This window comes from Leptodactylus fuscus, chromosome 9 (genome assembly GCF_031893055.1).
Source record: "Leptodactylus fuscus isolate aLepFus1 chromosome 9, aLepFus1.hap2, whole genome shotgun sequence".
NCBI lineage: Eukaryota > Metazoa > Chordata > Amphibia > Anura > Leptodactylidae > Leptodactylus > Leptodactylus fuscus.
Window position 1 is genome coordinate 80,944,012 of NC_134273.1, and position 14,618 is coordinate 80,958,629.

General features: G+C 43.6%; 1 protein-coding gene across 1 annotated transcript; it reads right to left on the reverse strand.

The window, feature by feature from the left end:
- Positions 1-3,233: 3,233 nt before the first annotated feature.
- On the reverse strand, positions 3,234-13,587 carry PROK2 (prokineticin 2). Its single transcript, XM_075286666.1, has 3 exons — positions 13,507-13,587; positions 10,061-10,186; positions 3,234-3,359 (listed from the first exon to the last, which is right to left on the reverse strand). The coding sequence occupies exons 1-3, from the start codon at positions 13,585-13,587 to the stop codon at positions 3,234-3,236; spliced, it is 333 nt and encodes a 110-aa protein (XP_075142767.1).
- Positions 13,588-14,618: the final 1,031 nt, after the last annotated feature.

The window sequence follows — 14,618 nt, forward strand, 5'->3', positions numbered from 1 at the left end:
AATGCATCATCATAGAGATCCAGTATCTGCCATGTATAACACGGACCACCCACCTTATGGGAGTTGCGGTACAAACCAGTATCAGCATGCGTTCCTATTTCATATCTAGCTATGGGGCCTCTTATCCTTTAGGTACACCCCTCAGCTGCCCCTTGGCATTCCCCATTCGAAATACTTAAAGGGAACGTGTCACCAAAAATTGCCATTTTTCAATCAAGTTTTTTATGTGAAAGTTATATTTCTGATGATTTTATTTTTCATTACCTATATTATAATAAAGTACAATATCCTACAATTTTCACTCTGCCCACTAGGCCTAATAATAGACTAACACTTGTCAATTCTGTAAGGATTTTTGCAGCAGTCACCTCATTTACATCACAGACAGAACATCATGGATCTATCATCGCATCCATATTTAGAAAACTCTTCCATAGAATTGCCCCCAGTCTGTTGCTGCCTGTAGCCATGACTGTGCTGTAAAGCATATCACTAATTGCTGTTAACGGAGCTGAGGAGAAGCTCAGGCAAGATGGCCGCCCCTATATCATTCTATAGAAAAAAAAATTAAAATGTGATATAATTCACTATGGTTTTAATCAATAAAAAATTGGTGAAAAATTCCTTTTAAAGGGGTCTCCACTTTGGACAATCCCCACTTGTTAGAAGGATCAGCTGCAAGTAAGATGATGGCAAAATTCGCCCTTCTTCAGCGATGCGAGCGTAAGTTTTCATTTTCCTTGCAGCACCACCACTGGCGAGATGAGGAATTACACCATGTCCATTCACATCAATGGGTTGTCTGTATAATACAGGACAGGACTGGTCCTCCAGCGTGAGAGACGCTCTTGCTAAGAGACCCCCCCTTTATTAACTCCTTAATAGGGTGTATGACAATGTTTTTTCTAACCCGGGCCACCCCTTTATTATTTGTAGGAATACAATACACTCAGCCATGTTGTGTGACCTGTCGTGACTTTAGGGCTGATCTTTATACAGTATTTTGGGATTTCTTTGCTTCTGACATTCGGTCCTATAGACCTGTACATACGATGGATGATCGCTTTAGAGGATCTTTGTGTATTTTCTTCACTTCTATGCATTGTTATACTGGATTCACGCCTCATCCCTCTTTTATACAATCTCTTTTTAAGCCGAACTCTTTTGTATAAGGACTTGGAAATACAAAATGACAATTTCTTTCCGAAAACACAATAACGTTTTGAAGATGGAAACAATTTTTGCAACGTGAAAGAAAAATCTTGTTACATTTTACTTGTGATGTGCTCATTTCATATCTACATGTTTTCAATAAAGCTATTCAATAAATTGGAATTTCTCGCGCGACTGTTTTGTATGGACGATGGGGGCCGGACCCCTCTACATAAGCCTCGGGTTATGGGATCCTTATAGAAGACATAGGCCAAGTGTTCTGTCCGAGGGGTCTCCGATGCTCCGTTCTGGTTCTATCCTGCTCCATTGTATTGGAACTGGACGGAACCGCCATCGAAATGAATGAAGCGCGGAACGTACTCGGATCTAAATGCCTTCCTTTAAGATATTGGCACCCACTTGGTCCTATATAAGGGGCCATACAGCGACTCTACTATTCACGACCTATAAGCTCTTGGGTGCAAATCTTTACCGTAAAATGTTTTACAATCCAACGTGAATAAATGTCTATGAAATCTAAATAAGCAATTCTTTATATTTATTACCATTTGTTACTATAGCGCCGTCCTAGGCCCCAGCGCAGTAGAGAGGATGGGTCAGTCGCCAAACAATAAACCAGGATGATGAGAGAAGATTTCGGAGAGACGATGTTGTTATTCTGATACAGAATTATTACACCGCCATATAAAGTGACATCATACAGAGCAGGACTTGGCAGATTCACCAATGTAAAATAATATATTAGAATCTATGATCTACAATGAAATAATATATCCACTCTATGTACATATAAATAGCGTATCACAATAACGCCTTATAGTTACTCACTCATCTGCTACATTGGAGGATTCGTTACCCCGAGGATACAAGTACACGATCAGAAAATCTGCTCTGAAATCCATGTGCAAAATTCGGTTTTGGGACGGATTTTCATACCTGTACTTTTGGATTTTTGTCCAGGACAAAAAAGAGTCTACTTTAGTTTTTATAAAGAGCACCACCCCATGACTGTGTCTGGTATTGCAACTTATTCCCCATTCAAATAACTAGGGTTGAACTTGCAGTACCAAATACTGTACAGCCCATGGACAGGAGCGGCCTGGTTGTGGAAAAGAAAACCCCTTTAAATGGGCCATAAATAAGACAATACTTGTGCAATATTTTAAGAGGACGGGTCCAATATTTGGATATTTCATTGGTCTAAATTTTTTAAAGACATATCAAAAATGTTGTAAAATTCATCTTTTGTCCCTATTCCTCCAGACTCCTTTGTGCACATGCATGCTTTGCTAAGCTTGCACAATAAGGAGACAAGAATAAGCTACTGCCCCTACCTCCCCCCTCTGGCAGGGGCTGAAGTTCGTCAACATCAAATGAATGGGGCTGAGCTGCAATACCAAGCACTGCCATTATACTATGTATGGCGCTGTGCTTGGTAAGCGGGGAAGAGGTATATTTGCACATGTACTATAACGAATCATTTTGACTAATTGGACTTCTCCACGTTGCGGAAATGCAGCTTTTTTTGTTGCAGATTTTGCTGCAATTTTTTGAGCGACAGCCAAGAGTGGATTGAGCAGAAGGGAGAAGTATAAGAGCTTTCTATATATTCCCCATTTCTTTTGCAGTCATTTTTGGCTTTGGCTCAAAAAAACGCAGAAAAATCTGCAACGTGGGACCTCAGCCTTAAAGGGATTACACCTTCTGATATGTCTCATTAGGGTATATGTGCCAGTGTACACTAGATGCCCTGTAATGATTCTGTAGGTGCCCAATCAGGGTGAGCCTGCCATAGACAACTGCGACCTTGATGCCCATAAAAACCAATCAGGGTTCTGCAGTTTTCCGGTGCAATTTACAACATAAACGCTGAGCTCTGATTGGCTGCCATAAGCTGCAAGGTCACGTTCCCCACCGCACATGTCATACACAAGGCCCAGTATTCCAGTGTTCCAATATGTCTTTAACGTTCAACATGAAAAAGGTTTGCAAACAATGTTGGCAGCAGAAATTCATCCGTCACAACCACGTTCTTCATCGCTGATACGTGCTAGAATCTCCTAGTAATAAAGATCATTGCTCTTCAGGAACGGCAAGCATTTATAGGTGGTGTCATCCAGCTTTGTGCAGGCCAGGTTTGGCAGACACGGACAAGCGTGATGCATTCTTTTTCCAAAAAATGGCATCTGTGGAAATAACACAAAGGACACAAAAATAGCTACATTACCCCAAGTGTGAAGATGCAGCTGCCAAGCTTTGTGAACCAGCATATTACAGTTGTAAGGGAGCCGTAGTACTATAGCCCCAGTATAGTTTATACTACTATGTGTCTGGGCCATAGAAAAGGACCCCAAATTCTAAAGCAAGTCATATTCTTGGTCACATTTGCAGCACAGGCAAGTGTAGGGGATCATACAAGTTGTTTTGCAGATTCGTGTTTGTGAATGACATGCTGACATATATACAGTATATACAGTCCTATGAAAAAGTTTGGGCACCCCTATTAATCTTAATCATTTTTAGTTCTAAATATTTTGGTATTTGCAACAGCCATTTCAGTTTGATATATCTAATAACTGATGGACACAGTAATATTTCAGGATTGAAATGAGGTTTATTGTACTAACAGAAAATGCGCAATATGCATTAAACCAAAATTTGACCGGTGCAAAAGTATGGGCACCTCAACAGAAAAGTGACATTAATATTTAGTAGATCCTCCTTTTGCAAAGATAACAGCCTCTAGTTGCTTCCTGTAGCTTTTAATCAGTTCCTGGATCCTGGATAAAGGTATTTTGGACAAACAATTCAAGTTCAGTTAAGTTAGATGGTCGCCGAGCATGGACAGCCCGCTTCAAATCATCCCACAGATGTTCAATGATATTCAGGTCTGGGGACTGGGATGGCCATTCCAGAACATTGTAATTGTTCCTCTGCATGAATGCCTGAGGATTTGGAGCGGTGTTTTGGATCATTGTCTTGCTGAAATATCCATCCCCGGCGTAACTTCAACTTCGTCACTGATTCTTGAACATTATTCTCAAGAATCTGCTGATACTGAGTGGAATCCATGCGACCCTCAACTTTAACAAGATTCCCGAAGCCGGCATTGGCCACACAGCCCCAAAGCATGATGGAACCTCCACCAAATTTTACAGTGGGTAGCATGTGTTTTTCTTGGAATGCTGTTTCTTTTTGGACGCCATGCATAACGCCTTTTTTTATAACCAAACAACTCAATTTTTGTTTCCAAAATGAAGCTGCCTTGTCCAAATGTGCTTTTTCATACCTCAGGCAACTCTATTTGTGGCGTACGTGCAGAAACGGCTTCTTTCTCATCACTCTCCCTGACAGCTTCTATTTGTGCAAAGTGCGCTGTATTGTTACCGATGCACAGTGACACCATCTGCAGCAAGATGATGCTGCAGCTCTTTGGAGGTGGTCTGTGGATTGTCCTTGACTGTTCTCACCATTCTTCTTCTCTGCCTTTCTGATATTTTTCTTGGCCTGCCACTTCTGGGCTTAACAAGAACTGTCCCTGTGGTCTTCCATTTCCTTACTATGTTCCTCACAGTGGAAACTGACAGGTTAAATCTCTGAGACAGCTTTTTGTATCCTTCCGCTGAACAACTATGTTGAACAATCTTTGTTGTCAGATCATTTGAGAGCGGGCTGTCCATGTTCGGCGACCATCAAACTTAACTGAACTTGAATTGTTTTGTAGAAAGAAATGGTCCAAAATACCTTCATCCAGGATCCAGGAACTGATTAGAAGCTACAGGAAGCGACTAGAGGCTGTTATCTTTGCAAAAGGAGGATCTACTAAATATTAATGTCACTTTTCTGTTGAGGTGCCCATATTTTTGCACCGGTCAAATTTTGGTTTAATGCATATTGCGCATTTTCTGTTAGTACAATAAACCTCATTTCAATCCTGAAATATTACTGTGTCCATCAGTTATTAGATATATCAAACTGAAATGGCTGTTGCAAACACCAAAATATTTAGAACTAAAAATGATTAAGATTAATAGGGGTGCCCAAACTTTTTCATAGGACTGTATATATATATATATATATATATATATATATATATATATATATATATATATACTGTATATATGTTTGTGGGTTGCAGATCAGTATTCGCAAACAGTAAAAATCACAACGGTCATAGCACTTAGTCAGGCCTCCTTCCTAGTTGTCTGACATCTCTGACGTCACATGAACCCAGCCTGCGTCCCGGGTCATGTGACGTCCGATATCATTGCAGAAGGACGGCAGCAGAGGCCAATAGCGTAGGAGCCGGGAGACAGGTAAGAAACAGTAGTTTTTTATGTTTTTATTCCCCCGGGTCTCCAATTATTATACTGTGGGGTCTGAAAAGAACCCAGAGTATAATAATTGTTTATGGGTGTCCACAGTGGGACATAATACTGTGTGCAGGGGCCACTATGGGGGATAATACTGTGTGCAGGGGCCACTATGGGGCATAATACTGTGTGCAGGGGCCACTAAGGGACATACTACTGTGTGCAGGGGCCACTATGGGGTATAATACTGTGTGCAGGGGCCACTAAGGGACATAATATTGTGTGCAGTGGCTACTATGGGTATAATACTGTGTGCAGGGGCCACTATGGGTATAATACTGTGTGCAGGGGCCACTATGGGACATAATACTGTGTGCAGGGGCCACTATGGGGTATAATACTGTGTGCAGGGGCCACTATGGAGTATAATACTGTGTGCAGGGGCCACTATGAGGGATAATACTGTGTGCAGGGGCCACTATGGGACATAATACTGTGTGCAGGGGTCACTATGGGGCATAATACTGTGTGCAGGGGCCACTATGAGGGATAATACTGTGTGCAGGGGCCACTAAGGGGCATAATATTGTGTGCAGGAGCGACTAAGGGACATAGAGCGTGCAGGAATGCGGAGGAGAGGGTCGGTCGAGGTCTTCGGTGTTGGTGTAGGTTGGGGGGGCCCATGTCAAAAGTTCACCACGGGGCCCCGCCATTCCTAGTTACGCCACTGTCTATGGTCTATTAGTATGGTACGAGTTATAGGGCAATCTCCACTAAACAGGCAGCCTTCATAGTAGATGTCCCTGGCCTCGCCTTCCTTGTGAAATACATGGGTGACATTGGCAGACAGTTGACGTAAGTATGTAAGACAAGTACGTATGTTGAGGCAATGACAGGAAAAATGATCTGCTGCGAAACCCTTGTATGTCACCGCCCTGATGATGCCGGTTACTCAACATGTATCATCCATAAATGTGCTGTGCTGGAATACTACAACTCTTACCATCCTCTGCCGGGGACATGCTGGGAGTTGTAGTTTCACAACAGACTGGTGATAACTATAGCGGGTGTTATGATGACGATGTGCGTTGGCAGATATGGATCATGTTATAGATATCAGCAGAATATTAGGGCAATAAGGGGATATTATATCTGCCAACAGAGCCAAATCTGCTGGGGGTGTTCCAAAATTGTATCCCAATCTGTGCAATGTCTGTCCAAAAGTGGCTGACCATATAAGTCTGTATGTATGGGACATTGACCTATACATGCTCGGTCCCCATTTATCAACACCGTAGTCTGGAACATTGGACAAGGACATTGAGGCCTACATTTCAGGACGGATATAAATTCTCAATCTCCTTCACAAAAAATAAGAGGAATTGGGGAAGTTTTATCAACAATTTTCATAATATTTATGACTTAGCGAAAATGGCGCAAATGACAATTTGATGAAGATGGCTCTTGTGGCGTAAATGTTATTTGTATTATTATTTCGGCCTACTTTCTGTATCATCTATGTAAACTGTCCGATGGTCAAATCGTTCTTGTTGCCCATGGCAAACAATCCCAGCCAAGCTTTCAGGTCTCCAAAAATGATTGGTTGACTAACAAGGTCTGGATTTACGGAAATGGCGTAGCTTTTTGTGCTGTTACGGTGACGCATATTTACTTCTATGGGACTTCGCCCTCGTGCATTTATTTCTATGGGCCCAGACGCACGGTAGTAGTTTTTGCAGGCTGTAAATATGGAGCAGGTCTATATATATTTGCAGCTCGGTATATTCAATTCAATGTATGGGTCAGTGAAAATCACGTGTGTAGTCCACGCCATTCTTACTGTACTCCGCACATGAGGCCTCAGGGTATGTTTACACGGAGAAGTCTGCCGTGAATTTGGTAATGATTCCGTCCCGAATCTGCCTCCCAGAGATCGTAGCAGGACGGTGAAAAAAATCACACAATCTTGGGAGTCCCTGTCGATAAGGCCCATTTGTCTGATATAAAATGTGAGGTATATGAAGTCCTACCATAGGACATTCATAAACCTACCAGGGTAGCAGGGGTAGCGGCTGCCACACGGCCCGGGACATTAGGGGCCCTGCGACAGCTGCTACCGTTGCGTTTTTTTTCTTTTCTTAATAGGCCGTTACTGGTTCCAGGCCCTATTTACTTACCGATCCTGGCAGGGACTGGGATCGGTAAGTGACGCCACGGGCCCCACAAACATCATCATTATACTCAGGGGTCTTTTCAGACTCCCAAGTATGATGATCGGAGGCCCGGTGGAGGTTAGGTAACATAATAAATATGTTACTTACCTCTCCGGGCAGGTTCGGGCCTACTTCTGGACGCTCCCTGACGTGACATGACCGGGACCTGCGTTCTGGGTAATGTGATGTCCCGGACATTATTGAAGATGGCCGACACTACCGAGGACTGCAGCGGGGCCGGAGATAGGTAAGTAATAGTGTTTTTTGTGTTGGTATCCCCCCCCCCCCCCCCCTGGGTCTCCGATTATTATACTCTGGGGTCTGAACAGATCCCAGAGTATAATAATTGTAAATAGGTGTCCACAGTGGGACACAATAGTGTGTGTAGGGGCCACTATGGGACATAATACTGTGCATAGGTGTCACTATGGGGCATAAGGACTAGTTCACACGGGGACATGGACGCTGATTTTGACAGCAGATTTTGCGGCCAAATCAGCGTCCATACAATGTCCACACTATGTGAACTGCTCCCGCCGCGACCATCGCGGTCACGGCTTTCACCTCCGCTGTCGGCTCAAATGAATGAGCCGACATGGAGGGCGCTGTGGCTGGCTCATCGCAAGCGGCTTCCGCCCGAAAGATAGGTCATGTCGCTTCTTTTTCTGCTAGCGAGCTAGCAGAAAAAAAAAAGCGAGCAGTTCACATAGGGATACATTGTATGGACGCTGATTTGGCCGCGAAATCCGCTGTCAAAATCAGCGTCCATGTCCCCGTGTGAAATAGCCCTAATACTGTGTGCAGGGGACACTATGGTGTATAATACTGTGTGCAGGGGGCCACTATGGGGCATAATACTGTGCATAGGTGTCACTATGGGGCATAATACTATGTACAGGGGCCACTATAGGGCATAATACTGTGTGCAGGGGTCACTATGGGGCATAATACTATGTACAGGGGCCACTATGGGACATAATACTGTGTGCAGGGGCCACTATGGTGTATAATACTGTGTGCAGGGGGCCACTATGGGGCATAATACTATGTACAGGGGCCACTATAGGGCATAATACTGTGTGCAGCGGCCATTATGGGGTATAATACTGTGTGTAGGAGCCACTATGGGACATCGTACTGTGTGCAGGGGCCACTATGGGAGATAATACTGTGTGCAGGGGCCACTATGGGACATAACACTGTGTATAGGGGCCACTATGGGGCATAATACTGTGTGCAGGGGCCACTATGGGACATAACATGGTGTATAGGGGCCACTATGGGACATAATACTGTGTGCAGGGGCCACTATGGGACATAATACTGTGTGCAGGGGCCACTATGGGACATAACACTGTGTATAGGGGCCACTATGGGGCATAATACTGTGTGCAGGGGCCACTATGGGACATAACACTGTGTATAGGGGCCACTATGGGACATAATACTGTGTGCAGGGGCCACTATGGGACATAATACTGTGTGCAGCGGCCATTATGGGGTATAATACTGTGTGTAGGAGCCACTATGGGACATCGTACTGTGTGCAGGGGCCACTATGGGAGATAATACTGTGTGCAGGGGCCACTATGGGACATAACACTGTGTATAGGGGCCACTATGGGGCATAATACTGTGTGCAGGGGCCACTATGGGACATAACATGGTGTATAGGGGCCACTATGGGACATAATACTGTGTGCAGGGGCCACTATGGGACATAATACTGTGTGCAGGGGCCACTATGGGACATAACACTGTGTATAGGGGCCACTATGGGGCATAATACTGTGTGCAGGGGCCACTATGGGACATAACACTGTGTATAGGGGCCACTATGGGACATAATACTGTGTGCAGGGGCCACTATGGGACATAATACTGTGTGCAGCGGCCATTATGGGGTATAATACTGTGTGTAGGAGCCACTATGGGACATCGTACTGTGTGCAGGGGCCACTATGGGACATAACACTGTGTATAGGGGCCACTATGGGGCATAATACTGTGTGCAGGGGCCACTATGGGACATAACACTGTGTATAGGGGCCACTATGGGACATAACACTGTGTGCAGGGGCCACTATGGGACATAATACTGTGTATAGGTGACACTATGGGGAATAATAGTGTGTTCGCCACGGGGCCCCGCCATTCCTAGTTACGCCACTGCATAGGACCCCATAGAATTGTATGGAGCAGTCGTATGCGTATGTGCATTGGCCCTTATTCACATTTTGGTTTATTCCTCACTCTTCAAATGCTCGTAGACCTTGCAAATAAAGTCAATTTATTGGGTGTTTCAATCCTTAATTATGTGGAATTAGCAGCGGCGACAATTAATTATCAGCCAGCACTTACTTTATGACTTAATGGATGGCAGTCATCGCCTTCATTGCCAAGTGGAGTGCACATCCGTAAGCTTCTTATCCAGAGGCTGACGGCGCAGCACATGCCTCCTCCACACTGAGCGTCTCTTTCACAAGCCTGCAAATAGGAAGAAGAGGCAAACTAATGCATCGTGTAACAAAAGCAGAAAGACGCAACGGCGTACCTGGAAGGAATGCCATTGTGCGGAGTCCTTGTAATAGTTGCAAAATAACAAAAACGTTTTTAGGAGGCGACGAGTATTGTGCGGTACAAGGTGAACGCAGTATTACGGTATTACTATTCATTCATATATTTGTATACAACTAAATAAAAATACGGAGAACATTCCATACAATAGGTATAGATGTAACAGAGCTGGCAGGGTGCACAATGCCATCATTCTGTAGCCTTGGAGCATCTGTATTAGGGACACAATACCTGGAGCTCACGAGGTTCTACTGAACAGAACAAGTAACACGTAAGATCCATGCACATGTTCAAATCCGATGGTCTGTTCTGATCGAAATGGAGCAGGTACTCTCAGGTTGTTTCATCCGAAAGAAAGAACCCATATCTAGCACCTTTAAGCTGAGAAAACAGGATCGTCTTATGATCATAACTAGAACTAGTGCTGCAATTGAGGTTAGAAGGGTGTTCGAGCCTGAAGGTTGATGGACTATCCCTAGGAAAGGTCATTTAATGGGTTTTTGGGGCTTAGAATAGGTCATCAATTGAAGATCGGTAGGGGGACAATAGTAAATCTGTGGATCAGCTGTTTAAAGTGGTAGTAACACTCCGATAAACTCAACAGCTCAGTCCCTTTAAAGTGAATGTGGATGAGCTGCAATACCCAGCACAGCCACTCTACAATGTATGGCGTACTTCTCACCAGAATGCTGTAGTGACTTCAAACAGCTGAACGGTTGTCGTACCCCGACCAATCCTAAGAATAAGTCATCAAGCGACTTACTCACAAACCCCTTTAATATCAGATTGTTGGGGTCTGACACCTGGCACCACCACCAATCAGCTGTTTTGCAGCACAGTGTATGGAGCCAGAAACTCCAAGTTGCAGTTGCAATGGCACAGAATGGCCACCACATATGGACAACAGCCTGACTCTTTTTCTGTAATGAGACCGGCTTGGATGTAATATCTAAATTGGATTTCCAAGAAATCAATGAAGGCTATCACAAAAAGCACAAATACTCAGGGAACACTTTATCCCTTCAGTGCATCACACCATGTATTAACATAATAGGCGCTCAGATTACACCGGCATAATAACCCAGTGACAAGGAACTGGCCATTGACCCATTCATTGCTGGCGTCAGAATTTACACCTAAAATCTTGTGTTTTGTACTCACTCCTATCTGTCTTTCCTTGATCTCCTGCACTGTTTTGGATGACGGGGACACCCCGCATTGTAATGCAGAGCTACAGTCTATGGGGATCAGGGCTAGATGAAAGGGGGAAGAAACATTAGGTCTTACACCCCCAAAACACACAGTTTGTAGGAATAAAAGAAAAGATGAAGATGCGACCAGTGAATGATCGGTAGAGATCTGACCTCAGGGACCATCACAGATTATGACCATGAAGGGACCTCAGAGCTGGTTTAGTGCTGCACCCCTTTCACTATTTTTGCTCCATCTGACTGCTTTGCACAATTGGATAGACCGGAGCCCTATTTTCCATTATGCTCATGGTTCCTGGAGTCAGACCACCACTGATGATAGAATCGTGGAATATCCTACTAATATTTCTGGAATACCCTTTAAACCAGGGGTAGGGAACCTTTGGCTCTCCAGCTGCTGTGAAACTACAACTCCCAGCATGCTCCATTCACTTCCATGGGAGTTCCCAGAACAGCAGTGCCAGTATGCATACGTTCCCTACCCCTGCTTTAAACCATGTCCTCTAGGGTAACTACTCAGTTTACCCTCCATAAAACTGAGCCCTGACCGAATTGCATCTGCAGAATTCTAGGTGACAGTTTCTCCAAGGTCTCCTTTTTTTGCAGGGGTCCAAGGAACCGAATTAGCAGCATCATAGTGATCCGTGGTACTTTTAGTTTGACCCATGGTTGGGAAGAGATTTATTGTATCATCACAGTAAGATCTTAGTCTTCCGGGTTATACTCTATATAAGCATGGCTACTTAGTAGGAATAATTGAATGACTGCACCTTTTAACAGTATTTGTCCAAGTAACATTGTATTCTCAGACTGAAGTTATCCAAAATCCAGGACTAAACCGAGACATCCGACAGTGACATCTGGACTTACTTTTGCAACTGTAGATTTTACCCAATATCCTGCACAGAACTATGATAGAACAGAAGTGACCGGTGGTCAGACCCATAGATAACCGGACCCCATAACATCTCACCCTATCCATCCTAGGTCACCCATGCCTTCATCCATACAGCTTATTCCAGAACACCATTGCTCCATTTTGTTCCCGGAGACTGTTAAACAAATATTGGCTCAGGATGTTGTTCTTTCATTGCTCACTTTATTTTCATTGATATTTTTGGATTTTTTGTGTGACTTAATAAATCATTGCATCTCAAGCCCTATAATTAGTCATAATTGGTTCTAAGAACCCTCCCGGAGAATTTAATGAACCTTCAATTGTAGAAGTCAAGTTAGGCAGGACACTACTCCATCTACACTGAGGCAATGGAAAATCCCAGTGGGTTGGTGGTTGTTTACATAGAAAATGGTCAATCCAAGGAGTCAAATCTGATTAGAAAAGGAATTAACCCATAAATTTAATATGAGTCAAATAAAACTCAATCCTAGAGTAGGTGGGTAAGGGAAAGAAGGTGCGAATTAATAGATGCAACCAGTAAACCAGCCATGGCATGTTGTAAACTACTCATCCAGAATGAAGAAACCACCAGGTACTTAATGTGCAGTTCTAGTTATGATAGACCCCTTGATCTTTAGCCCAAAATTGACCATGAAGACCTTTGGCATTGGGTAATACATCTCTGAGAAGACCCAAAGAGAAGACCTTAAAAGAAGTCAGGACACTCTAGAGGAATGCTATTCAGGTGGTTACCAAATTTTGGAACCTTCAAGAAAGTTCTGGTTATGATTGACCCAACATTCAATCTTTGTTCTTTTGCAACTTATGGATCTATGGTATTAGATTAACTCAAGTAAAAAGATCTTTAGGACCTATGGTATCGGGTGGGAGAAAACACGGAGAAGAACCAAAAGGAAGACAAGACATTTGAGTCATTCGCCAAAAGTTGTAACCTCTTTGAGATGACCCTCAAAAATTGCATTAGATAGTCATCTTGGTACAAATGCCCATTGGCCGGTATCTGTAATTTATGGTGGAACTGGACATCTGTCACACGAAATATAGTATGGACAAGGGTTGATTTTCTCAAAGAGGTGGACTTTTGGAGAATTTTCACTTACCCCGGTGATGACTGCAGCGTCTCCAGACTTTAGAAGGAGGACAGCACCAAACAGGAGTGACAATAGCTGTACTTTTTTCATAATAAATAAAAAGAAGGTTGTATAAGGAGACGATCTATATCCAAGCAAAGCTCCTTAGGGGTTGTCTAGATCAACCCAGAAAGTCAACAGAAGATCCGATGTTGAGTAGGTGATGGGTCTGAGGAGAGGACTTGCTGTTGGTGGCAGCAGATGAAGAAAGTGTCTTGTGTCTTGGTCTCTTTTTCCAGTTTCTTGCGCTGTTATAAAGCTTGGCTTGTCATTCAAACCGACCTCCATGACTCAGAACAAGATAAAGCTGAGCACAACGATGTCATAGGTGCCAATCACAGGGTGGGAGACAGGCAGCAAACTCCGCACCCACGCCCATCAGCCGCAGAGCCTCTATTCATTGGTCGCAGAAATTAGCAGCAGAATTCGCATTTCTGAGACGCTCAGTTTACAAGGTTATTCCATTTCTGTTTCTATGATCAGCCCTCTCCAGCTCAAGTAGTGATGTGAATGGAAAAACAAAACCACATGCAGAAGGGAATACTCCAGAGGTGGCACCAAACTGGCTACACATCAGGGTATGTGATAAGGGAGGTGCGAGCTCAGGTACAAGGAGAGATAGCAAGAGAATAGTCTGAAGATATTATAGTTTATTACTATGAATGGAAACTATATACTATGGAATGAAACTATTATAGGAATCTATAGAATGAACTTACATTGTTACAGTGTGTGGGGAACCTATAGCTACATAGTTACACCTAATAACGATCCTCCACTAGGAGTTCAGCTAAGGTGTTTGGAGGTCAGAATAGTGAGCGCAGCTCTGGAGTATAATACAGGATAAGTAATGTAATGTATGTACAAAGTGACTGTACCAGCAGAATAGTGAGCGCAGCTCTGGAGTATAATACAGGATAAGTAATGTAATGTATGTACACAGTGACTGCACCAGCAGAATAGTGATCGCAGCTCTGGAGTATAATACAGGATAAGTAATGTAATGTATGTACACAGTGACTGCACCAGCAGAATAGTGAGCGCAGCTCTGGAGTATAATACAGGATAAGTAATGTAATGTA